At 36.1% G+C, this 24,660-nt stretch overlaps 5 protein-coding genes across 6 annotated transcripts; 2 read left to right on the forward strand and 3 right to left on the reverse strand.

The window, feature by feature from the left end:
* Nucleotides 1-2,122, reverse strand: LOC125215451. The gene is made up of 3 exons (XM_048116870.1): nt 2,055-2,122; nt 1,421-1,634; nt 1-603 (listed from the first exon to the last, which is right to left on the reverse strand). The coding sequence occupies exons 2-3, from the start codon at nt 1,601-1,603 to the stop codon at nt 331-333; spliced, it is 456 nt and encodes a 151-aa protein (XP_047972827.1). The 5' UTR covers nt 1,604-1,634; nt 2,055-2,122; the 3' UTR covers nt 1-330.
* A 370-nt stretch (nt 2,123-2,492) lies between these two features.
* LOC125216249 (cytokinin hydroxylase) lies at nt 2,493-5,167 on the reverse strand. The gene is made up of 4 exons (XM_048117906.1): nt 4,879-5,167; nt 4,496-4,725; nt 3,806-4,411; nt 2,493-3,149 (listed from the first exon to the last, which is right to left on the reverse strand). The coding sequence occupies exons 1-4, from the start codon at nt 5,141-5,143 to the stop codon at nt 2,724-2,726; spliced, it is 1,527 nt and encodes a 508-aa protein (XP_047973863.1). The 5' UTR covers nt 5,144-5,167; the 3' UTR covers nt 2,493-2,723.
* An 11,936-nt stretch (nt 5,168-17,103) lies between these two features.
* Nucleotides 17,104-18,228, forward strand: LOC125216431. Of its 2 annotated transcripts, none has more exons than XM_048118142.1 (3): nt 17,104-17,245; nt 17,433-17,759; nt 17,840-18,228. In XM_048118142.1, the coding sequence occupies exons 1-3, from the start codon at nt 17,179-17,181 to the stop codon at nt 17,989-17,991; spliced, it is 546 nt and encodes a 181-aa protein (XP_047974099.1). In that variant the 5' UTR covers nt 17,104-17,178; the 3' UTR covers nt 17,992-18,228. The 2 variants fall into 2 exon arrangements, with proteins under 2 accessions (XP_047974099.1, XP_047974098.1); XM_048118141.1 differs by having other exon boundaries at nt 17,112-17,245; nt 17,424-17,759.
* An 812-nt stretch (nt 18,229-19,040) lies between these two features.
* LOC125213895 (probable CoA ligase CCL9) lies at nt 19,041-22,060 on the forward strand. The gene is made up of 4 exons (XM_048114683.1): nt 19,041-19,382; nt 19,629-20,676; nt 21,055-21,158; nt 21,624-22,060. Exons 1-4 carry the CDS (start codon nt 19,182-19,184, stop codon nt 21,840-21,842), a joined length of 1,572 nt encoding a protein of 523 aa, XP_047970640.1. The 5' UTR covers nt 19,041-19,181; the 3' UTR covers nt 21,843-22,060.
* LOC125213896 (tubulin beta-1 chain) lies at nt 22,031-24,535 on the reverse strand. The gene is made up of 3 exons (XM_048114684.1): nt 24,020-24,535; nt 23,131-23,400; nt 22,031-22,882 (listed from the first exon to the last, which is right to left on the reverse strand). Exons 1-3 carry the CDS (start codon nt 24,411-24,413, stop codon nt 22,200-22,202), a joined length of 1,347 nt encoding a protein of 448 aa, XP_047970641.1. The 5' UTR covers nt 24,414-24,535; the 3' UTR covers nt 22,031-22,199.
* Between the last annotated feature and the right edge of the window lie 125 nt (nt 24,536-24,660).

A 24,660-nucleotide genomic window follows, 5' to 3' on the forward strand; every position in this document is an offset into this window, starting at 1 on the left:
TGAACTGTATAAATTATCCAGGCACTGAACTATCTGAATAAGGTGACTCGGGCACACCCAGTAAGCTAATACAGAGGTGTTTGGTCATATGCCAATGTCATGTTAGATTTCTTACTAGACATCTAGTATTACTAACAATACATATGAGATTATGGACATACAATAATTTAGGCCGAACTAGTCCAAGCCAAAATAGTTGCAAATGCCTAACGTTCACTGTCCGCATCTACTTATAAATTGGCAATTCATTAAAATACAAAACGATTGCATATTTCATTATATCATGTACTACACCAAAAACAGAAGGTGGACATCAAGGACCAACCATCTCTAACTCATGCTATCTCCTGATTCAGATTGCTCATCGCCATCATCATCATCATTGTCGTCTTCCTCCTCTTCGATCATATTGCCATCATTCAAGACACTCTTGACATCTCTGAGCTCACTTGCGATATCAACTTCACCCATAGAGCTTCCTCTGAATTTAAAGTCACGGTGTTTGATCAGAAGCCAACGGAGCAACCGGTCTTCCTTGTTCAGGTAATACAGCTCCGAGTTTATGCTGGGCGGTGTCATCATAGTCATCTGCAGTAGTTGGCCCTGCACGATATACCAATTAAATATTTCCGGATAGTTGTCTTCTTTCACAACAAGGAGTATTTCACTGACAAATTTGATCTAACATATATATGCAGTACTACAATTTAGCTACTGAAAAATGTTTATAGGGAGTCTTTACTTAGAAAAAAGGATGAGCGAGAGAAATGGAAAAAAAGTAAGATCAGGAAAACCAGGGGTGGGAATAACCAGCTTAAGCATACGCATAGACATTTTAATGGTGCATCAAAAGCCAACAAATAAAAGCTCAGATGCTGAAGAAATTCATCATTGCCTAAGCTCTTAATGTCTACAGGCATAGATGCTTTTCCTACATAATACTATAAAAGACCTATGATATGATACGATACAAAGTAAGAGCAACTAAAGAAGGATCGTTCTTAACAAGTCTCGTATAACCCAGGCTTGAGCAAGATGTTATTTGTGAATTTCAAAACAAGCATGGTGATTCGACAATGTCATGTAAAGTAAGGAAAAGCAGGAGACCAATGTTGATAATCAAATCAGTCAACATGTAAACAACTTAGCATATCATCTTAGGCAGATTTTGCACAAGTTAGTCAAAGAATTGAACCAAATCTGACATATGATCAATGTGTTTTACAAATTTGTGAATTTTTTCAATTCATTTCACCAATGACAAGTTCTAGACGATGAAATGAAACACTTCAAACCGGACACACCAGATTTGGTTGGATTGTCAGCACTTTCCTATCGAAATTCTAGTCTGAACCGAATCAAATTTCATTAGATTTCACCCTTTTTTTCCGTGAAACCATGCCAAAGGTGAGCAGGATACCTGATAATATCTTCCATCGAGTTTTCTAATTCCATAACCTAATTGGACAATTCCAAAGGATTTCAAATCAGTGACTACTCCGTTTCTTCGGTAAACATGCTTTCCCACCCTTGCAATCAAATCGAAGAGAGCTTCCTTTGGTACAGCGGGTTTTAACAAAAGCATGCAGTCATAAAGAGGCATCTTTTCTTTCAAACTATCTCAAAACCACAATCTGCAAAAAAAATTGTTGTAATGAGTCACTCTGATCCTCAGGCCGCAGCAATTAAGCAATCAGATAATCAACGCTAATTATCCATATCTATATCTACACACATATATAACCCAAGAAATGGCATGTTTTGGGCTCATTTTATCCTAAAAATTAACATCTACTACATTTTTTATCACCCATTAATTTCTGCTCATCACTTTCTTTTATAAATGGAATAGATCCGGTACATCACATCACATTATTCAATGAAATATATCAAACAATTTCACATCAAATTTCAATCCAGAAAATCTTATTATTCCAATTTTGAGATCATTAAATCCTAATTCAGAAAAAAATGAACAAACTTGCAGAAATGCTGGAGACGATATACAAGCCGATAACAATAGAATTAAGGCTTTTTGATGTTTCCGAGCTTAACTGAGAAGAAGACGGCGAGCACAGGTTTACGGCGGCTGCAGCGGAGGAGCTGAAGAAAATGGTGCAGTGCTGAGGCGGAGATGATATAATTGGATACTAAAATTGTTGGGCTTTTTGAATATGTATTGCAAAGTGGTCCATACTTACTCAGTAAATATTTGAGTCAAGCAACAATGTTTGCAACTTTTTTTTATCACAAGTCCAAAAATTTGTTTGCAATTATTGTATCTTTTAATCTTAAATATATAGATGATCATTTCTTTAAAAAAAAATTTATTAGAACAAGGAAACATCGTTTGTTATATATGACGCATATTATACTATCACTTGTGTAAGTCATAGAGACATTTCGAGTTTTGCTTATTAACCCAAAAACAACGTATTTAATCCTTATAACATATTCCAAGAAAACATAACTATTCCTTTATAGTAAATAAATTCGGGAAACAATGACTAAATTTTATTCTCTAGATTAGTTACAAGTTACAACATGGAGTACTAAACCTTAGTAGCCCTCTATTACAACAAGTTACATTTATCCTTAATGCTAAAAACACACTCCCACAAGTTTTAACTTGTGTAACAATTGAGTAGGAGCAAACAAATACCCAAATAATAAAGAGAAACAAGAAAAGAAAGTAAATTAATAATGTATAAAAGCAAAAGTATCTATAGAGGGTTGAAGATGAGTTGCATGCCATGCTTAGGTCTAAGAGATAGCATGTGAGATGGCTGATGGCAATAGTTTGGGGAGAGTGAAAATGAAAACCTAGTGAGAATTAGAGTTAGCATGATTTTGTATTCCATGGCTGTCAAATTCCTCCCAACACACATCCTTCCTCCAAATCCAAATGGCAAAAACCCCATCTTGTGATTGCACCCTCCATATATGTTGTCCTCGAACCTCTCCGGCTTGAACTCGTGCACGTCCTTCCCCCAAAGCTTCTCGTCGTGGTGCATCGACACCACGTCGATCCACATGTTGGTCCCATTCGGAATCACCACGTTCCCCACTCGGATGTCCTGCCTTGCCTGTCTTTGCACGTTTGGAGCCGGAGGGTATAATCGTAAAACCTCATTCATTACCCATCCCATCTGCCAAATTAATCAAATCAGAAATAAGAATGCCATTGGATACTAATGAGAATAATAGTAAGTAAATAGTTTTTGATGATTGGTCGGTGTGGAAGCGTGGACAGGAAATTAAGAGGAATTCGGTGGGTATCGTTTTCACGTGAGGCTTACTCACAATCAGCACAAGCCACGTGGCACCACTATTTTGGTAACTATATCTCCCAACGCGTAGGAGAATTATTGTCGTCAACTACTTGGATTTCATTTAATTTGATGGTTTTATAAGTGAGAAAACAAAATACATACTGTTCATTTCTCAACCCCACAATTTGACTCTAAATTCCCAACACCTTGACTCAGCCCAGAATAGAGTCATTTTTCCATTTTGGTACGTTCCATAGTAATAGAGTCATTTCCATATTTAGTAAAAGTCAACACATTTTTCTACACTTACTTTACTTTCTCTTCATCTCTCTACTTTTTCATTTTCAAATTTACTCTCCCTTTACTTAACTCACCTAACACAAATTTTCTTAATCTCCGTGTCGAAAAGAACCGCCTCCGTTACTATGGAACGGAGGGAGTAGTATAATAGAAAAATCACACTATTTTATCTTTTGTTATCCTACTTAAATGATACTCCTAACTCAAATTAAAAATTGGTAAGAAAATGTCACCTTTTTTAGGCCAGCAAGCATTGCGACATCTCTAAGCTCCCCATCTCCGACGACTAGGGTGATCTCCTCCCTCAACTCCTGCTGCCACCTAGGGTGGATGGCGAGGAGGAGGAGTGTCCACGTGAGAGACAGCGCGGTGGTCTCGTGGCCGCCAAAGAAAAAAGTCTTGCACTCATCCACCAGCTCCTTGGTGGTGAGCGCCCTCTTTTTCTTGTCATCCGCCATCAGCATACCGAGGAGGTCCTTGGCCTCTGCCTCGCCGCCCCCTATCTTGGTCCTCCGCTCAGCGATGATCTCGCGGAGGAGATTGTCGATCTCCTCCCCGAGCGCCTTGGCTTCTAGGGTTTCCCTAAGGTTCAAGTACTTCCCCAAGGGAACCCCCACGTAGCGGTTGGTTTTGAAGAGAGTGATTTGCACATCTCTCAACTTCTCTAGAACCTTCCTCCCGTTCCCGTCGCTTATGCCGAAGCTCGTCTTCGCGATGATCTCTCCGGCCGTCCGGATTATCTCCCTCTCCACGTCGATCTCCGGTTGGCCCGAGCTGACCAGGCTGCCCCACCGGTCTAGCATGTCGCTCGCTGACTCGACCATTAAGCCTCCCATAGCCTATATATGCATCAACAAAAATGCTAGTGTTAGGTCAAGTTTTGCATTAAAAACTCAAGTCTAACATATAAGTATAAAATATACCTTCAAGTTAGCAGGAGAGAATGCGGGGGTGATGACGTGGCGGTGGCGAACCCAGTCGTCGCCTTCGACCATGACGAGGCCGCTTCCGAACATGGGCTCTCTGTCCTGTTTGAAGACATTAGGTTTCCCCCAACCTTTCCCTTTTATGTCTGCACTCATTTCCTTGACAAATTGTGGGTCGGCGATGTACAGAAACGCCTCCGTCCCCAACCAGTACACCATTACTTTCCCTACAATAACAAAACACCCAACAACTTTATACTCACATACACGTGCATGCATGCATTAAGAACGAATACTCCATCATCTTAACCAACACAAACACAAATACTATTAAACATGCTAGTAATAGTTATATATATAGTAATTGAGAGCCTACGTACCGTATAGCTTCTGCCATAGAGCGAAGTAGGGAAATGCGGTGGAATGGATATTGTTCGATATACTACTCAGTGGTGATGAAGACGAAAACGATGACAATAGTTTTATGTCATTCAAGTTTCCAAAAGGAAAGCTAGGTTTCGGCCCGGAAAATCCATTTCTTTTGAGCTTCCTGTAGGCCAAAAAAGGGATAATCCAGCAAGAAAACACTAGTTTTCCCACCAATATAAAGGCACACAAGATGCCCAAACTCATAGTAGTATTCATTAATAGATATCTCTTGTGTGTGTGTGTGTAGAGATTTTGAGTATATTTAGAGTTTGTGTTGATGAATATGCTATGGGAATGAGAAGAGGGGTATTTATAGTTGTGAAACAAGAATGTCAAATCATTGACTAGTCAGATACCAAATTTGATGTTTGAACATTTTTAATGCCTCTGCGTCTGCGTTGAAAACAAAAAAAATTCTAACTTGCTTTTTGTTCAGTGTTTATTAGGAGTACCGAGTACATGTTTGCGGTAAGGAATATGTCAAAGTTTAGTTCAAAATCAAAATCCTCAAACCGAGTACATAAATTTCGAGGGCGGCTTCTAATAAAGTGGTAGTTTGCCCCACGCACCCAAATCGATCTTCGCTTTATGCCACTTCATCATATTTACATGATTTTTTTACAATTTTCAACTTATATATCTTTATGTCAATATATATGAAACTTTCATATGCTACTTTAATATGGATTTTAATTACATATTGCTAGTGTAATATGTGTAATTAATTAATTTATGTGCATGTGATACATAACTATATACAGTACTCCATATAAACCAATACAAAGTTTAATTACTCTTTTTTCTTGTAGGTCGTATGCCATGTGTTATTGATGGAACAAGTCCTTTACTTTAATTAATTTAACAATATGATCAAAGTCTAATTTTGAATCAAGTCAATAGTAAAGTGCCTTTGATCCCCCGCCGAATGATGTTTTAGGAAATTGTTTTCATTTTATTTAATTATCATAGGGTTATTATTAAGTTTTTACTCTCAAATTTGGTCCCATGACAATTCAAGTATTTCAATTTAAATATCCTACATAAATAAGTATCAAATGAGTGACATGCACAAACTAATTAACTAAAATACCTTTTAATTAAAATGTTGAAAATTAACGAAAAGTTGCCCCAAAATTCACATAACTAATAGATAAACTTACATTAATATAAGCATGAGATCAAGATTCGGACAATATTTAAAAATATATATATAAAGTATAAAAAAACTGAATAAGTTGTGTGTCACAAAATATACTAATAATAGCTGAGTTGACACGTGTGCCTGACTTTCAAAGCGTGGCATGATCCTCACGTTTGACGTGGCAAAACTAAAAGAGTCCTTTTTGTTTCATTCCTCTTTTCCGACAAACATAAAAAACGTTATGAATAAAAAAATAATCAACATTTATTATATCAAACCAAGAGTGAGACTTCTCTTCTCATATAAGGTGCTCCGGCCACCAATTTTTTTAATTTGCAGTCAATGATCAAAAGGGTCAAACATTACAATCCAGGAGAATTCTTAATTATATCTATTTAAAATCAAAAGGGAAGATCTAAAAGAAGATTAATGTGGGCAAAGTCAACTACTAAGAAAATATGCATGCAGAGGCAGTAATGATATCAATATGTGCAAATTCAACAAATTGATAAGTCCAGCATCAAGCTTTTGAACAATTGATTTGTCGTGTTTTTCGTTCAATTTTTAGAGATATTTGACAAACATTCTACCCTTTTATTGATTAAATTTCAACTTGTAATAAAGATGTAAATAATATACTTAGTAATGATGATATTAATATTTTTTATGACAATAAGTATCTATGTTCTTAAACTACTGATCTTGACTACCTTTAAAGGTTTGTAGTTTTTGGACTGGGTATACTCCGATTTAGGTAGGTAACTACGTGTAATTATTTGCTCAGAAATGTCAAAAGTATAAATAATATTAGAAGCAATTGTTGAAAATACCCATTTTATGTTGAATTGTGTATTTTGTACGTATTCGTTATGTTATACTGACATTTATGTTCTTGTACGGACCACAACTAAAAAAAGTATTTTTATTTTATTTTTCCCTGTGTGGTCAAGAAACATTTGTTTGCCCTACTGGCTATTAATATAATGTGACATTATAGTGGAAAAACTAATATTTTAAATATTGTTACATTTTTTCTTTTAGCGAAAATGACATTAATAATTAATTATTTGATGTTTCTTATTCCCTCAACTCCTAAATAATAATAACAAAACACATGCAACCCAATTATTACTAGGGAGGTTAGATTTTGAAATATAGATACGGATCATCATTGTATTCACACACCCTATGCATGGACGTATTAAAAATCTAAACAATTTATAGGAGTATAAAGCACCGACTAATAGAGTATTTTCTATTACAACGACAATGATTGGTCTTCACCAAGCTAATATGGAGTACCAAAAATTTAAAAACAAAAAAAGTGAAAAAAAAACTAACTTCCTTTTAAACTTATATACGCGTTAGTCAAACAAAATTAAATAATTAGCTCACAAATTATCGTACAGTATTAAATTCTGTCACTACATATAAATACCGTCTGTTTTTGGATGCCTTCCAAATCGGGAAGGTCAAAGACATTAATATTTTTAAACATCCAGATTTTTTGTCAAAAAAAGTCCACTATTCATACTTAGGTCCAACTAAGATCATAAAATGTATGAACATGGCCGGTGTGCTCTAGAGGCCATCTAGATTAACATATTATATCCATAGCTAATTGTCTTCGATTGACCGGTGTGTGATGCAAGATCGATACCTCGGTTAAAAAGACGATATATGTTGTTGCTATTGTTAGATGTTTTTTGTCTTTTGTCAATTTTTCGTGTCTTTTAGTATAATTTTTTACACTGTTTGAATTGTCATTCTATGTAGACTCTGCTCGTCTCTTCCTTACTTTGACAAATTTTCATTCCATATATTAATTAAATGTTTGTGCAAAAATCACTCAATGAAATTAAATTTTGTTACAATTTCAGATTTATGCGTCCGCCTGTCATATCTGATGAGGTTACAAAAACAATTAGATTATATTACCAGTACATATGGATATTGTAAAACTGTAGAAGTCATGAAAACATGTGTAATAAATTTGAAATACTGTACAAGTTGCAGAATATAAATGTTTTTCATTGGCCTATAAAGTGCTTCTTAGTTAACAATATCTTTCACGTCAGTAGCACTATAGAATCTTATCTAGTAGTATATCACTTTTAATAACTGAAACTAAATCTAGGAAATCAATTATCACATGTAGTGCTGTTAAATCTTCTGCTCAGTGCAAGTGCACTTTGAGTTTGAGTAGGCTAGCCTTTTGTTAATACAATGGCTTACGCGTTAGCGGCGTTACCTAGCCTTTTTTTTTTTTTTTTAAAAGATAGGGTATTTCTGAATTGAAATGCCATCAACCATAATTTCTAATCATGAAATGATAATACAGTGACTGTAGTCGCTATATGAAATAATAAATCGAGTATTAGAAACTTTGTGGAGTCGCAACTCAATCACATGAAGAAGGTCGTGGCTGACATCGTCTGTCGCTTAATTATTGGGTTGTGGAAGCATTATTTTATATGTACCTTTCTAAATTAGAGAGTTGAGACAAAACTATCATAGAGTTGGAGGTCGATTTATGAAGTTTTCTTGCAGTGTGATGGACCAACTCCACCTAAAATCGTCCCTGACTATATATATGATTGATTGATTAACAAACCCGCATCTCTATGATTGATATATCCTCATGTTTGAATCTCCATGATTACAACCTCTGACAGGGACGGATCTAATGTGCAAGGAGGAGGGGCAAATGCCCTCCCTCAAAATTTCATATCTATATATAAATTTTATTGCAGAAAAAAATTAATATTAATTTCTTCTTTAAATGCCCCTCCTCAAGCACTTCAAATATCCCCATATGTATTTTTGCCCCTTCTATGATCATTTTCTAGATCCGTCCCTGACCTCTGATCCATGAATATGTATCATTATTCGTTTTCAAAAAAAAAATGCTTTTATATAATAGGAGTAGTATCTTAAAAAGATTTTAATGTTCATGTGGATATATATGATCCGAAGTAGATAAGCATGGTTATGTCAATATTTTACTTTTGGCTATTAGGAGAGCCGTTATATCAAAGGGAAAATGTAACATGTTAATCATCACCGCCAAACAAATTATACACAAGGAAAAAAAGGATGGATCAATTGAACTTGTATAGTGTATACAAACAATGAATCATATGGATATGAAGACATGTCAATTTATTTACTCAGTCAATTAATTCCCAAGTTTTTAGATAAATATGATCACAAGGGCGGAATTGCGGCTCCAAATACGATAAGAAAATGCCATGCTGATTTTTTGATAGTAATATACTCATGATTTTCATGCAAGTAATAAAGCAACACCTTTTAAGTGAATGAATCTATTTTCTTTTTTATTTTGTTTTTTTGGGAAAGAAAGTACATAATATAGATATTGATATACTAATATCATCTTATTATTAGGAATTCATGTCACTATCTAATAGTAGCTAATAGGAAACAAAAATAATAAAACGACATAGATCTAGATTGATAACATGTAGTACTACGAGGTCGGCATTAAAACATAAATGCTAGAGAAATTACTTCTTGAATTGTTTTCTATCTACTACTAATTGAATTTTGCTTCTGAATACACTACATTAAATTTCCACGTGAATGTTAATTCGATGCAAGAATAACTTCCAGTACGCAGTTCAATCAGATAAATATATGAAATCTCTGATTTAACATATGTATTATTTGTGTACTGATCAGTTACTTCTCTATGAAAAAAAAGTAGTAGTACTCCTATATTAACTACACCATCCATAAGCCCTTACCAACGGACTTTTAATTATTTTGTATGCATTAATCAGTTAATGGTCAGTATCTTTATTTAATCAATATATATATTTCACTAATTTGATAAAAAACTAGTAGTAGTAATATTTTATTTCTAAAATGGGCAAATTATTATATTATCTCAACTTACTAAATACCACCCATTATAATGGATTTGGCAATTCGTCTTGTGTTTGGATATGTCGCAATCAATTTTAGTCGTTTTCCTATTTTTCATCTTTTGCATGATGATTTTCGTTTTTGTCTATATATTGAGGCTCAGAAAAGCGCATGTGTTTGTTGTGTGCATGATATTTTCGTCATGGGCCACACACTAACAAATAAAATTAATTTCTTATGATCGGCCCAGATATTAAGTTAATATGAAATCATTTCATTTCCATAAGAAAATTAATGTAAAAATATTGTTTGATTTCCATATTTTAAATGAAATATTATTAAAATTTACATGGCAAATCTAACGGCCAAGTACACAAAACAAGTCATTTTTTATTACTTTGTCTATCCTATTAATTGTCCACTTTTAGCATTTTTGTCGGTCATTTATTAATTGTTCATTTTCACTTTTTACCATAAATATAAGTGGATCTAACATCCCACTAACTCATTCCACTCATATTTTATTATAAAACTAATATATAAAAGTGAGACTCGTATTCAACTAACTTTTTCAATTCACTTTTCTTTACATTTCGTAAAACTTGTGCTAGAAATAAAATGGACAATTAATAAGTAACGGTGAAGTAATAAAAATTTAATTAATTATTAATTTACCTTATCTCTCACTTACTTATCATATAATATACTTCATCCGTCTCAGTTTAAGAGTAAGATTTAAATATGGCACGAGTTTTAAGAAATTGGTGGAGTGTGTAATAAATAAAGTGAGGTAGTGGTTGTTGGAGTGTGTAATAATTGAAATAAGGTAGTGGAAAGTGGGATCCTTTTGACTTTTTGTATGTTTAGGATTTTGTTTTGTTTTATTTTTATGAAAGTAATGGCATTCGAGTGTAAATTTCATCAACAATGATGTTAAATTTTATGTTCAAATATGATAGATTCTAAATGTAACTCTTAAATTGGAACGGACTTAAATGACAAAATATGACTTTTAAACTGGGACAGAGTAACTAAACTAAACAAATAATAACATTACTATTATTCATATATGTCTGCTGAACCGAAAATAAGTTCTCTAATCAATTTGGATTATTATAACTTGTGGTTGCTTTTTGATAAAATCACTATTCATATCGGGCGTGTAGACAGTCATCTTCTTTGTAGCCATTTATTCGGGCCTTTAGACAGTCATCTTCTTTGTAGCCATTTTTATTTTTTATTTTTTACTAGTATCATTTTATACGTGGATATAGCCATGATTTAATTCAAATCTTTTATACCTATATAAAAGGGGAATTTTGGAAAAAATAACTATAATGTCATTGTAATTTATAATATTATATTTATAGTATTATATACTCCTTCTGTCTGTAAATAGGAGTCCTATTTTTCTATTTTGGTATGTCCACGAATAGAAGTTTCGGTTCATTATTACTATAAATGGTTAAAAGGCCCACATCCCAACCCAATTCACTGGTGAGCCTAGCCTTCGAGGCCTACTCATTCCGGTGAATCTACATAAATAAATAAATACATGAATCTATGAATGGTTTCTTGCTCATGGTTTTGCATAATTGTCGACATTGTTTTTAACGATATAATTTTATACCTATGAGTGGTGTAAGCTACACAAGACACATTAATTTCAGAATGTAATTCGTCTGTGGAGCATATTATAGATTCAAATTCTGAAGCACTTGTTTCATACTAGTATTCTCCAAAGTTGGAGGGTACTACTAAGTGCCACCACTGATGATCCAACAATCTTGTTGAAAACGATATCCAAATACGTAGATACTACTTGTGTCTAACTTTTTTTAATTGGCTTTCAATGTGCATTTGAAACTTATAACCAAAATGTATCATATGACATGCTTGAATGCCATGTCCCAGTGGAATTCTATCTCCGCTCTGATACCACCTAAACTGTCACACCCCAACCCTTATGACTTATGCACTTACTATAAATAAATTCAAATTTTCAAAAGCACACATATTATATAATTTCAAAAATCAACATTTATCAAGTACATATTTCAAAACATTCTGAACAGTAGTGAGACTCTCTCACCACTCTATATACTATATATTTATCTACATGCAAAAATGATGAGGAGGAGAAGGTTGTCAAAACGCATCAGCCGCCGACCCTGATAACATGTGCAATTCCTACGACGCATCTCAACCAAATACTTCACTCATATCTTATTCCTGAAAAATATTAGTGGTTTATATGAGCCACAACTCAGTATATATAAACCTTACCTTTAATTCCACATCTCAAAATCAAACATATTCTTTAAACAATATATATAACAATAACCAACAAATATTAGAAACAATTTCATATACATATGCATATGTCACTCCGTTCAATTTATTATTCTGTGACTGGTCAAGCATGTTATCTGCCCGGGATTTCCATTGTATATGACCTGTAGGTCCCTTTTTATTGTTTGACCTTTCCACGAAGGCCCCTCTTTGCATTATTGACCTTTCCACGAAGGCCCCTCTTTGATTCGACCTTTCCACGAAGGCCCCTATTTGCATATTTTCTTTGACCCATAGAACCCAGAGCAAGACTGTCACATATCCTCTTTAATTCCATGATTCAAATAATTCCAATACCATGCATCAATCATATCCATTGCACCAATTACATGCCCATATATTTCATCAATAATTCCAATACATATTCATTGCACAAATCACATATCCACATCATATTTCACCATCAATATCAAATAACACATAACCATTTCAAGCTCGCATCATATAATTCAAATATTCACTCCAATTTAACACATAGCAATCAATCACATAAAATATGTAAAATTAAAAATGAGATTTATGCACACTTGTTCATGAATAGGAAATCTATTTGAGCACTTGATCTGCTTCTTGAATCTCGATCTATAACCCTTGATCCTTGAGAAAATATTTTATCCCTCGTTTTCTTTTCTCCCTTCTGCCTCCTTTTTCTTTTTACCAAGAAACTCTACTAATTTAAATTGATTCACCTTCTAACAAACTTAATAATAAAATATTTAATATCCCACACTTTCTTACGAAATACACTAATGACTTAGGGAGGCAACTATGAGACACGTTTGTAACCACATGTCACCATTAGGAAATTTCTCTTTTATATTCTTTCACATTTGTCAAGGTATATCGCTAGTTTTATATTTCTATTCATTTTACCATATTCATACATTTTCTAGTGAACTACATCCACACAATTATACATTTACACATACGAAAATTTATATATATATTTATATACCAAGCACATTAACTCTATGAAATTAGAGGATTGCGTACATACTCTATGTGATTCATTGGCCAAAACTAACATGTAATATCTATACATACTATATTTTACGTAACATATTTATATAATTTGTACTACTAAGCTTAATATAAAATAAACTTGTCCCAAAATAGTAGTACAAATATGCTATTATACAAAACGATGCATGCTTTGGATCAGGGATATCACAATTCTTCCCCCCTTTAAGAATTTTGTCCGTAAAATTCAGTTCTCTCTAAGTAAATGTACTCAAAGAAATTGTTAACCCGTAAATAAATGTGGATAGTTCTTTCTCATCTTTTCTTTGCAATTGTTTCATCTGGCGATCCACTATATTGATCGGTTCTTCTATACAACTCAAATTTTCATAAATCTGTGTATCAAGATCTTTCAGAACATGTGAAGGATCAGATCGATAAAGCCAAATCATACTGACGTAGAAAATATTATGAATCTGTGCCAACTCTGGAGGTAATGTTAACCTATACGCCAATAGTCCAACTCTTTCAACAATATCTCATGGTTCAATATAATGAGGACTCAACTTACATTTTTGCTTGAACCGCATGACTCCTTTCTGAGGTGAAACTCACAAAAAGACTTTATCAAGACTGAGATAGTAAATCGCGGATCTCTGTTAATATATAAGATACTAGAATACCATGTAAGCATTCCTGCAGATAATGATGTCAAATCTTCAAAGCAAAATAATGTCGCTAATAACAGATTTTGAACATAATAAGAAACTTTATGTACTTGCGATTGTTATGACACATAAGCAATAAACTTTCCATTAAGTCAAAAGATAACCAAATCCATGTTTCAGCGCATCACTATAAATAACATAATATCTTGTACCTGCGGAGATAACCAAAATAGGTGACATATTCAACCGATGCTTCCACTCATTAAAACTCTTTTGATATGCTTCACTCCATATAAAAGAAGAATTCTGTCGTACTAACTTCATTATCAATTGAATAATAATCGAGAAATATTTCCAGCTGAAAATCAGTTCAATCTATAGGAGAAAGAATAATATAGAAGAGAGTTATAAAATATAAAAAAACCCAGCCCAATTCACCGGTGACTTGGAACGTTCTAGTCCAATGAACAACTCTAAATGTGAAATTAGTTCAATATTTTCTTAAAACTCAACTTAAAGGATGTGAAATTAGAGGAATTTTTTAAGTCAACTTATGAATGTAAAAAGATTCTAAAAGCTAATATTAAATTCACAATACATAGGAACATAATTTTCTAGATAGTAAACAATAGATTGATAGAATACCCATTTATTTGAAAACAACTTTTTCAACTCACTTTCCATTACATTTCTTAAAACTCGTGCCGGGTCAAAGTGTGTCAAAATTTGGGGAACGGAGGTAGTATTTATGATGATGTCTGATTTCTTGATAAATGATATGATACGAGTGCACAACCACAACTGGCCGTTGACATACCAGAGGTGCCTGAGGTAGTCGTAGTGGAGCTAAGTGAAGTCGCAACGGCAGCGGACGATGAGAGTGTGGAGGAAACGGGAGTCGGAGTCGAGGGGAAGAAACCAGCACGTCCAAAAAGGCAGGCAAAGACACCCGCACGATTTCAAGATCATGTTTCCCGTTAATAGTCCTTATTTTAGATATTTTTTATTTATTTTTGCTGAACTATTTTTATATTTAAACAATTTGAGTCGAGCAATTGATAAGCTCCATTTTGGATTTGCTTGTTGGTTCTTTCAGGAATGATCAAGTCGAAACAAACCTAGGTCCTTAGATATTATAAATAGGGATTCCGTGCATTGAAACCATTATTCAATAAATCAAAACTTACCTACTTTCCTTGCCTTTCTTTTACCGCAAGTTATCTTTTATTCTCGCAAATCCTAAACCCTCTTGCTCGACGAAAAAGGCTTCTGCGAACGGACATTGGCTGACGGAATTCTTTAGCCTAATATCTTAATACAAGAATTACTTGTATTATCATAAGTCATATAGCTCCCTAAAAGGGAAAAGAAAAACAACATTTAGAAATTTGTATAAGGAGTGTTAATTAGTTGATAGTTTCCGGGTTTTGATGTATCGCTTATTAAATGGGTGTATCATGAATTCATGATTCATATGTCTCTAAAACAAGTTATTTTGCATTATTTAATTGTGATTAAATTCAAAATTAATGGATCTAAGATTCGAATTTTTTTTATTTTAATTTGGTCAACGTAATTCACGTGCATGCATACCTTTTAATTACAGTATTTCTTTCTTTTTTGCATTTTCTATAACGTTCAAACTTATTTTATCTAATGCTATTACTCCATCAGTTTAGACCTATCATATTATATTTATTCTTTATAATACATACGATAAAAAAAAGTATCTGAATAATTGAGTCAATTGACCACATCAATGGAAATGGCTAAAACTCAAACATAGGAATAATATTCTATAATTACCTATAAACACTATTTTATAGTACTCCATAATTCAAACTCTCCAAGTCGCAATAGCAATAGCAGCCCTACTACCACTTGTTATTGACCAAGAGATTACTTTCTCTTCTTCTCCAAATTTTGCTATAGTTTCTTTTAAATATCTCTCATTTTTATTACATCGTCATGTGTGTGTGTGTATATATATATAGAGACGTGTTTAAAAAATAACTAATTTTGAAGTTACGCTACATCCAATCTCGTGCTGCCAAGTGGCACAAAATATGCAATATTGTAAACACTAAAATACAATATACGTTTATAGAAGCTGTACATGGATTTCGGTAGATTCCATTTTATTTATAGAAAATGATGTCGGTAGATTGCATTTTATTTATAGGCAAATTGCATTTTTTATTGTTGAGTTTTGCATTTTAGATATAGACTATTTAATTTATATTTTATATATAGACGGATTGTATTTATATATAATTAATTTTGCCTGCATTTACTTATTTTATTTGAATGTTATAATTAATATAATTAATTAAAACGTAGCGTATAGTAACTTATTTCAATCTTGTACATATTAGAAAATAAAAGAAAATCACCGTAACATAGCAATAATGAGACAAGCCAAAATAGATTTGGAATTGGAGGGAAGGAGAATTAATAATCCACGACACTTGTAAGAATTGTGAAGTCTGAAGAAAATATAATTTTGAAGAAAAAAGTATTCAACAAGTTAGGTCAAAGAACCCAATAAATGGAAAACAAAAATGAGTATTCATTCATAATTTTTTCCTACCCCAATAAACCCGGCATAATTAATGGAGTATATATCAACCGAATCAACTGACGCCAGGTAACTTCTACATAAATATGTGTACCAAATTCAATGTGAGAGAATATATAGATGTGCAAAACCACAAGATCAATAACAATAATGTAATACTATAGTAGATCTATAAATTGGGCAGAATACAAACCACAAGATAAATGTGAAATGTTAGAAGATTTTTGCACATTCCTAAATCTTTTCAACTTCTTAGAGGGGTTTGAGATAATGGACGAGTTTAGAATCTTATACTATACTACCATTATATCGTAAGCAACTCAATTTCTCAACAAATTCAACTAATAATAATAATAATAATAATATATGTTTTTCCTACCCCAAAACCACGCCATAATTAATGGTGGAGAATCAACGAAAATCAAGAGAGAAAGAGTCATGTGTTTCCAACTTTCAAGTGAAAGTTGATTTTCGTAACTTTCAAACATTTACACTTATGACTTAACAAGACTTTTCACATCTTCATAAATTCCATGTTTCACTACCTATAAATATATACCATTTCTTGCCATTAAAATCTCCACACCAAAACTTGTCTAAGTCTTTCACTAATTAAATAAATCCCCAAATTTGAAGGCATAAAGCTTCCTTCAATCACATTTCCATGGCTTCACAAAATGCATCTCTTGCTCTACTCCTCGCCCTAGCTCTTCTCGTCCAAGCCGCTTTTGGTTAGTAACCATATGCTTTTAATTCATTGTATATGTTCAACGTCACGGCAACTTATTAATTGTTGATAAATTTTTACTAGCAAATTTTGTATTTAATTTTATGACATACAATTAAGATTATTGATAGATGTTTTTGCATGGAGTAGTGAAAAAAAAGTAGGATTGATAGAGATTTAAGCTTACGTAGGAAACATGGAGTGCGAGAATTTGGAGAAAGAGTCGTGCGCGTACGCGGTGTCGTCGACAGGGAAGCGGTGCGTGCTTGAGAAGCACGTGCGGCGCAGCGGGGAGGAGGAGTACGCGTGCACGGCGTCAGATATCGACGCGGACAAGCTGAAGAACTGGATCGAGAGCGACGAGTGCATCGAAGCGTGCGGCCTCGACCGATCCGAGCTCGGGATCTCCTCCGATTCGCTACTGGAAGCGCGATTCGCTAAGCAGCTCTGCTCCAACCGCTGCTACCACAACTGCCCCAACATAGTCGATCTCTACTTCAATCTCGCCGCCGGAGAAGGTATATATATCTTCATTCCACGCCTTTCTTAATTAATTATTACTACCTGTATGTATTTACAATTTGATAATGAATGGTAGGGGTGTATCTGCCCAAATTCTGCGAGGCGCGAGGACCGAATGCGCGCCGAGAAATGGCGGAGATAAAAAGCTCGGGATATGCTGAATCTCCCATAGATGACAACGCTGCCACCTTCATTGGCTCCCCAGCATTGGCTCCCACAGACTACTAAATTGGCCTAAATTTCTTCCCAAATACTACTCCCTTATTATAGATACACAAACACAAATAAAGATACATGTAGATGCAATAGTGATACTCCCTTATTATATATACTATATAGAGAAACACAAATAAAGATACACGTAGATGTGGTAGTGAATAGTGATTGTTCTGTTATTTTACATGAATAAATTTTCTGTACTTCACTATATGGAATTTTATACTCTACTACTAGTATTTTGTTAAATCAGCAACGTTGGCTCCTAAATTCGGCATTAGTAGCTGCCAACGGGCAACGGCCTAGAATATATCGACTAAAAATTTAATGGTCTAGACATTATCACGTGGTCTGTTTAGCCATTTATAATTACAAAAATATTCTCTTTTCTCATTTTTTTTTGTGCAACTATGATCCACTGGAACATTAATTTTTTACTCATAATGAATTCTCACAAATAATTAATTCAAAAATATGAATATATGATCAAAGTTCAAATCAATTTAGTTAAATCTCAGTTCGAGCTTTAATTTCTTACCAGTTCAACTATTTAGTCAAAAAGCCCAAATGCAAAAGCCTGCATAGTGCGTATACAGTATTTCTATATAAATAAAGCCCAATCCAAACTCCTTAGTATCTTGCTCCATAATTCACCTTCGCGCAAGGCGATAATAGTGCCACTATATAATTTGGGTAAAATCAATAAATTATTAATGTAATCTTATATAATTTGGGTAAAGAATCATCAAATTATTATTGTAACACGTTATTAAGCATCTTATAAAGGTACAATTGGTATGCGAGGAACGCGGACATTGGTAAGTATATTTGCATTCTTTAATGAAAATGCACCAAAGTGGGATTCAATCATTTTGTTTATATAGTTTTATATTTATTGCGAACGTTTACATATGAAAAACTAGAATTAGTATTAGTACGTGAGAAAGAAACAAAGTAATGAATTGAGCATGATTAAATTTCCGAAATTCCACGTGGCATATGGAGTAACCCATTACCTTCCCTAGTTCATTCCGCCTCCAAAATCCGAAGCTGCCTCCCCCCTCCGCCCCCCTCCCCCATCACCTTCTCTCTTTATAAATCCTCCATCACCCTTACACAAATTCAAATTCAAATTCTTCATTTTCCTCAAATAATATTCTAAATCATCATTCATATTTCTATTCATTCATTTCTGTTTTCCAATGGCTATGTCCACTCTCACCGCCTTGCTGAACCACGTCGCCGCCAAATTTCCTTCTCGCCGCGCCATCAGCGTATCCGGAAACTTAGATCTCACCCATGCACGCCTCAATCAGCTCGTCGATCACGCCGCCGCACACCTCCTCGCCGCCGGCGTCAATCCCGGCGATGTCGTCGCGCTCACTTTTCCCAACGTTGTTGAGGTACAATTCCTTCATTTTTGCGATTAATTATCGATTGTTGATTTGTACTTCATTTTGGATCTGTATATTTCAAAACTCGAATTCAACTTGATTCGAGTTTTCTGTTATTCGAGATAATTAATACTAGTATTTTTCTTGCTTTTGACGATCTCTTGCGTGTTGTGTTTTTCATCGAATTAAAGTAAATTGAGAAGGAAAAAGTCGCGATTAACGGTTAATTGAAAATATGCTCTGTTTCGATTGCAGTTTGTTATAATGTTTCTGGCCGTGATACGAGCCCGAGCAACAGCGGCGCCGCTGAACGCCGCCTACACATTTGACGAGTTCGATTTCTACTTATCGGACTCAGAATCGAAGCTCCTGCTCACGTCAGAAGAAGGAAACGAGCCGGCGCAGGCGGCTGCCGCGAAGCTCAATATTCCTCATCTCTCCGCCGCTCTGCCAGGCGGAGACTCGGAAATCATACTATCTCCAGCTCAGTCCGACGTGGACACCGGCTCGATCGCTAAACTCACCAACGATCCTTCCGACGTGGCACTCTTCCTCCACACGTCCGGCACCACGAGTCGACCCAAAGGCGTGCCTCTTACTCAGCACAATCTCTATTCCTCCGTCGAAAACATCAAATCGGTCTACAAACTAACCGAATCGGATGCCACCGTGATCGTCCTGCCCCTGTTCCACGTCCACGGCTTGCTAGCCGGCTTACTGAGCTCGCTCGGAGCCGGCGCCGCGGTGGCTCTGCCTGCCGCGGGTCGGTTCTCAGCATCGACCTTCTGGTCAGACATGAAGAGCTACAGCGCGACGTGGTACACCGCTGTGCCAACGATCCATCAGATCGTGCTTGACCGCCACCTCAGCAAGCCCGAGCCGTCTTACCCGAAGCTCAGGTTCATCCGGAGCTGCAGCGCCTCGCTGGCGCCTGTGATACTGGATCGGCTGGAAGAGGCCTTTGGTGCGCCGGTGTTGGAGGCTTACGCAATGACGGAAGCGACGCATCTGATGACGTCGAATCCGTTGCCTGAGGAGGGGCCGCACAAGCCCGGGTCTGTGGGGAAGCCCGTGGGGCAGGAGATGGCGATTTTGGACCAGAATGGTGCCGTGCAAGAGCCTAATGCTATTGGAGAGGTTTGCATAAGGGGGCCTAATGTGACCAAAGGTTACAAGAATAATGCTGAGGCCAACAAATCGGCTTTTTTGTTCGGTTGGTTCCATACTGGAGATTTGGGGTACTTGGATTCCTATGGATATCTGCATCTTGTTGGTAGAATCAAGGAAATGATCAACCGCGGAGGTAATCTTCTTTGATTTTATTTCATTTATTTTGCTAATTGTGTGAAAGGTTTTACATGTTGCACTTGAGTTGTCCATGTATTCCACGTTAGAGAAATAATTGACAGGACAGCTGCCTATGATCTGATACCAAGTATGGTATGCAGTTACTGATCTTTTTTTATGATTGGGTCCATTGTTTCCCAGTTAGTTTGTGTAGTGATCGGTCCCAAAAATTTGCTGAAAATGGTTCCTTTCTCTTTCATTTTTGGTCTTGTTTTTGGTAGCTTGCTGAAATATTGGCTAACAAGTCAGATGTTCATACCTATGACTTGTCAATATTGCGAATTTTTGCTTGAAAAGTTTGAATTGTTGATGATGAAGATGATGTTTTACGCAGGGGAAAAGATTTCACCAATTGAAGTAGACGCAGTCCTATTGTCCCATCCTGACATTGCTCAAGGTGTTGCTTTTGGTGTCCCAGATGATAAATATGGTGAAGAGGTAAAGGAGTCATTTCACTCACATCTTTGATTGTTTCTGTCGTCATTAAACATAATCTGTCTCGTGCTTATTGGAACTTAAATTTGTGGATGCACACTTAATAGGATGTCTAACTCAATGACTGTATATTTTTGTCATATGTGCACTGTAGCTGTGACATATAACCAACCCACTTGAACCCCGTTGTTATTTTTAACGGACTTGTATATTTTGCAGTTCCACCTTTTTTGTTTTTAAGTTATTTTTGCTGCGTCATATGCCTTAAAATGCACTTCTTGCATCATCTCATGTAAGTTTAACCAATCACTTTCTACACCTATTTACCAACTTGATGCTCTGTCTTTTTTTAGGTGTTGTGTGATGCCACAAATTTTAAATTGAATCAACTTTTTAACCTTTTATCTTTAAAAGGCATTTATGTATTCTCTATATGCTTAGTGGTGGTGACTTGTTGGTTGTGTTCAGATTAACTGTGCAGTTATTCCAAGGGACGGGTTGAACCTTGATGAAGACGAGGTTATCAAGTTCTGCAAGAAGAATTTGGCGGCATTCAAGGTTCCGAAGAAGGTTTTCATCACTGATTCGCTCCCGAAGACTGCATCTGGGAAAATCCAGAGGCGGATTGTTTCTGAGCATTTCCTTGCACAGATATCCACCGCAAAGGTGCCGAAATTCGGAGCCTAGGTTGGCAAGGCCAAGATTTGGTAGCTCTAAATAATACCAACAAAATACTACTACTATCTAATTACCAACGGTATGAGTATTTTCTACAAGTTCCATGATATGCAAATTTTCATGTCGCTTTGGATGTGTATCATAATGAGTTGTGTATTCTATAGACATTCAAATAGAATATATGTAGCAGTTCCGGATTTACTGGCAATGCAAATTCATTAACTTCACAAGCTGATAGCAGAGGGTATAATAACATAAGATATGACATGAAAGACACCACACAATCTCGAAAAACCATTTAGCAGCAAACACCAAACTATCAAACATAGCTAAACAATCGATGCAAAGATATGAATGTTGTAAAACTTAGGCTTCATCTTGGTATTCATCCTCTTCGTCTTCATACTCATAGCCTTCTTCCTCAGCTGTTGCATCTTGATACTGTTGGTACTCGGAGACTAAGTCGTTCATGTTGCTCTCCGCCTCAGTGAACTCCATCTCATCCATCCCCTCTCCCGTGTACCAATGCAAGAAAGCCTTTCTCCTGAACATGGCTGTGAACTGCTCACTCACCCGTCTGAACATCTCCTGGATCGAAGTGGAGTTGCCTATGAATGTCGAGGCCATCTTCAGGCCCGTTGGTGGAATGTCACACACAGTAGACTTGACGTTGTTGGGGATCCATTCGACAAAGTATGAAGAGTTCTTGTTCTGGACGTTGATCATTTGCTCATCGACCTCCTTTGTGCTCATCTTGCCACGGAACATGGCTGAAGCAGTCAGATAGCGGCCGTGTCGAGGATCAGCAGCACACATCATGTTCTTTGCGTCCCACATTTGCTGAGTGAGTTCTGGCACAGTAAGGGCTCTGTATTGCTGTGACCCACGAGATGTGAGTGGGGCGAAGCCAACCATGAAGAAATGAAGGCGAGGGAACGGGATGAGATTGACAGCAAGCTTGCGCAGATCGGAATTGAGCTGACCGGGAAACCGTAGGCAGCAAGTTACACCACTCATGGTCGCAGAAATCAGATGGTTGAGATCTCCAACTGGTGACAAGAAAACATAATGTTTCAGAACTTTGGCTACGGATCTAGAAAGAAAATTCCCTCTAAAGCCACAAGAAGCTTCAAAATCAAACATTAGTTTCTTATCCATTCCCAAAACAATGAATATTCTTTGAACCAACTTCTTAGATGCAATAGATATCTAGCTAGAAGATGTTTGTGGAAAAGCATGACCGAAAAATGAAACTGGAGAGCTATATGCAAAAAACACCTAAAACTGAGGTGCTTACAGCTTGGGGTGGTGAGCTTAAGAGTTCTGAAGCAAATGTCGTAGAGTGCTTCGTTGTCCAACACCATACACTCATCAGCATTCTCAACGAGCTGGTGAACAGAAAGGGTAGCATTATAAGGCTCCACAACAGTGTCTGAGACCTTTGGAGAGGGGAAGACAGAGAAAGTAAGCATCATCCTGTCGGGATACTCCTCCCTGATTTTAGAAATCAGAAGGGTTCCCATTCCAGACCCGGTTCCACCTCCCAGAGAGTGGCAAACCTGAAAACCTGAAACATGGAACAAAAACATGTTATTAAGAATCAGTATTCAACTGATATAAAGCATCCTTTACATTCAATAAGAGTTACTTTGGTTGCAGATGAAACAACTATCCAAAGGATGTGAGAATAGGAATAGTGAGATTTCAAAGTGCTCTGTTGTATCCATTTTGATATTCTAAACTACAGAAAATTAAAAGTATCACACACTTATTGATAGCTTTTCAAGTGATCAATCAAGAACCAAACAACGTCCAATCATCACACCACAACACTGGCAGCAACATAGTCATATATCCCTACTTGCAACATGAAACTTAGAAAGCCCAATTATCTCATTCTGCGCAAATCATTAGGGAGAAAACATACGTATCATGACATGAATATAATATAGTATGTTGAAATGAGAAGCAGCCACAATATAAGCACTATCCTCAGATCTACAAATAATATGCAGAAAATAACCCCAAATATTAGTTGAAGCTCAGTAAACTCAACCTAACACCACACACCATCATTAATCGTACTAGATTATCTAGATCTATTAGATTTTCAGATGAATATGGCAGTAACACGATTCCAAAACTCACAACAAAAAATAATAGGAGGAGTAATAAAATAGAAATACCTTGCAAACAGTCACAGTTCTCCGCCTCCTTCCTCACAACATCGAGCACCGAATCAATGAGCTCAGCTCCCTCAGTGTAGTGACCTTTCGCCCAGTTGTTCCCCGCGCCGGACTGGCCGAAAACAAAATTATCCGGCCGGAAAATCTGGCCGTAAGGTCCAGATCTGACGCTGTCCATAGTGCCGGGCTCCAAATCCATGAGCACGGCGCGCGGAACGAAGCGACCGCAGCTGGCTTCGTTGTAGTAGACATTGACGCGCTCGAGCTGCAGATCGTTGTCACCGCTGTACCTTCCGGTGGAATCAATGCCGTGCTCCGCGCACACAACCTCCCAGAATTTCGCCCCAATCTGGTTTCCACATTGCCCGCCCTGAATGTGGAGGATCTCTCGCATTGTGGCGTTGTGCGTTGGGATGCAGAGAGTGAAATCTGTGTGTGTGGAGAGGATTTTTAGGGTTTTCGTGTGAGTGAGAATGAAGTAATGGAGATTTTATACAGCTGAGGAGAGGGACGTTGCACTCGAACTTTGAATTTTTGAAAAAAGTTTTTCAATTTATTTTTCTTATTGGTGTTGAGTTTATTTGTTCGATTGCTATTTCTATAGATTTAATAGTACGACTCCATATAATTGGTGTTCGGTT

The sequence above is a fragment of the Salvia hispanica genome, chromosome 3, assembly GCF_023119035.1.
Source record: "Salvia hispanica cultivar TCC Black 2014 chromosome 3, UniMelb_Shisp_WGS_1.0, whole genome shotgun sequence".
Taxonomy (NCBI): domain Eukaryota; kingdom Viridiplantae; phylum Streptophyta; class Magnoliopsida; order Lamiales; family Lamiaceae; genus Salvia; species Salvia hispanica.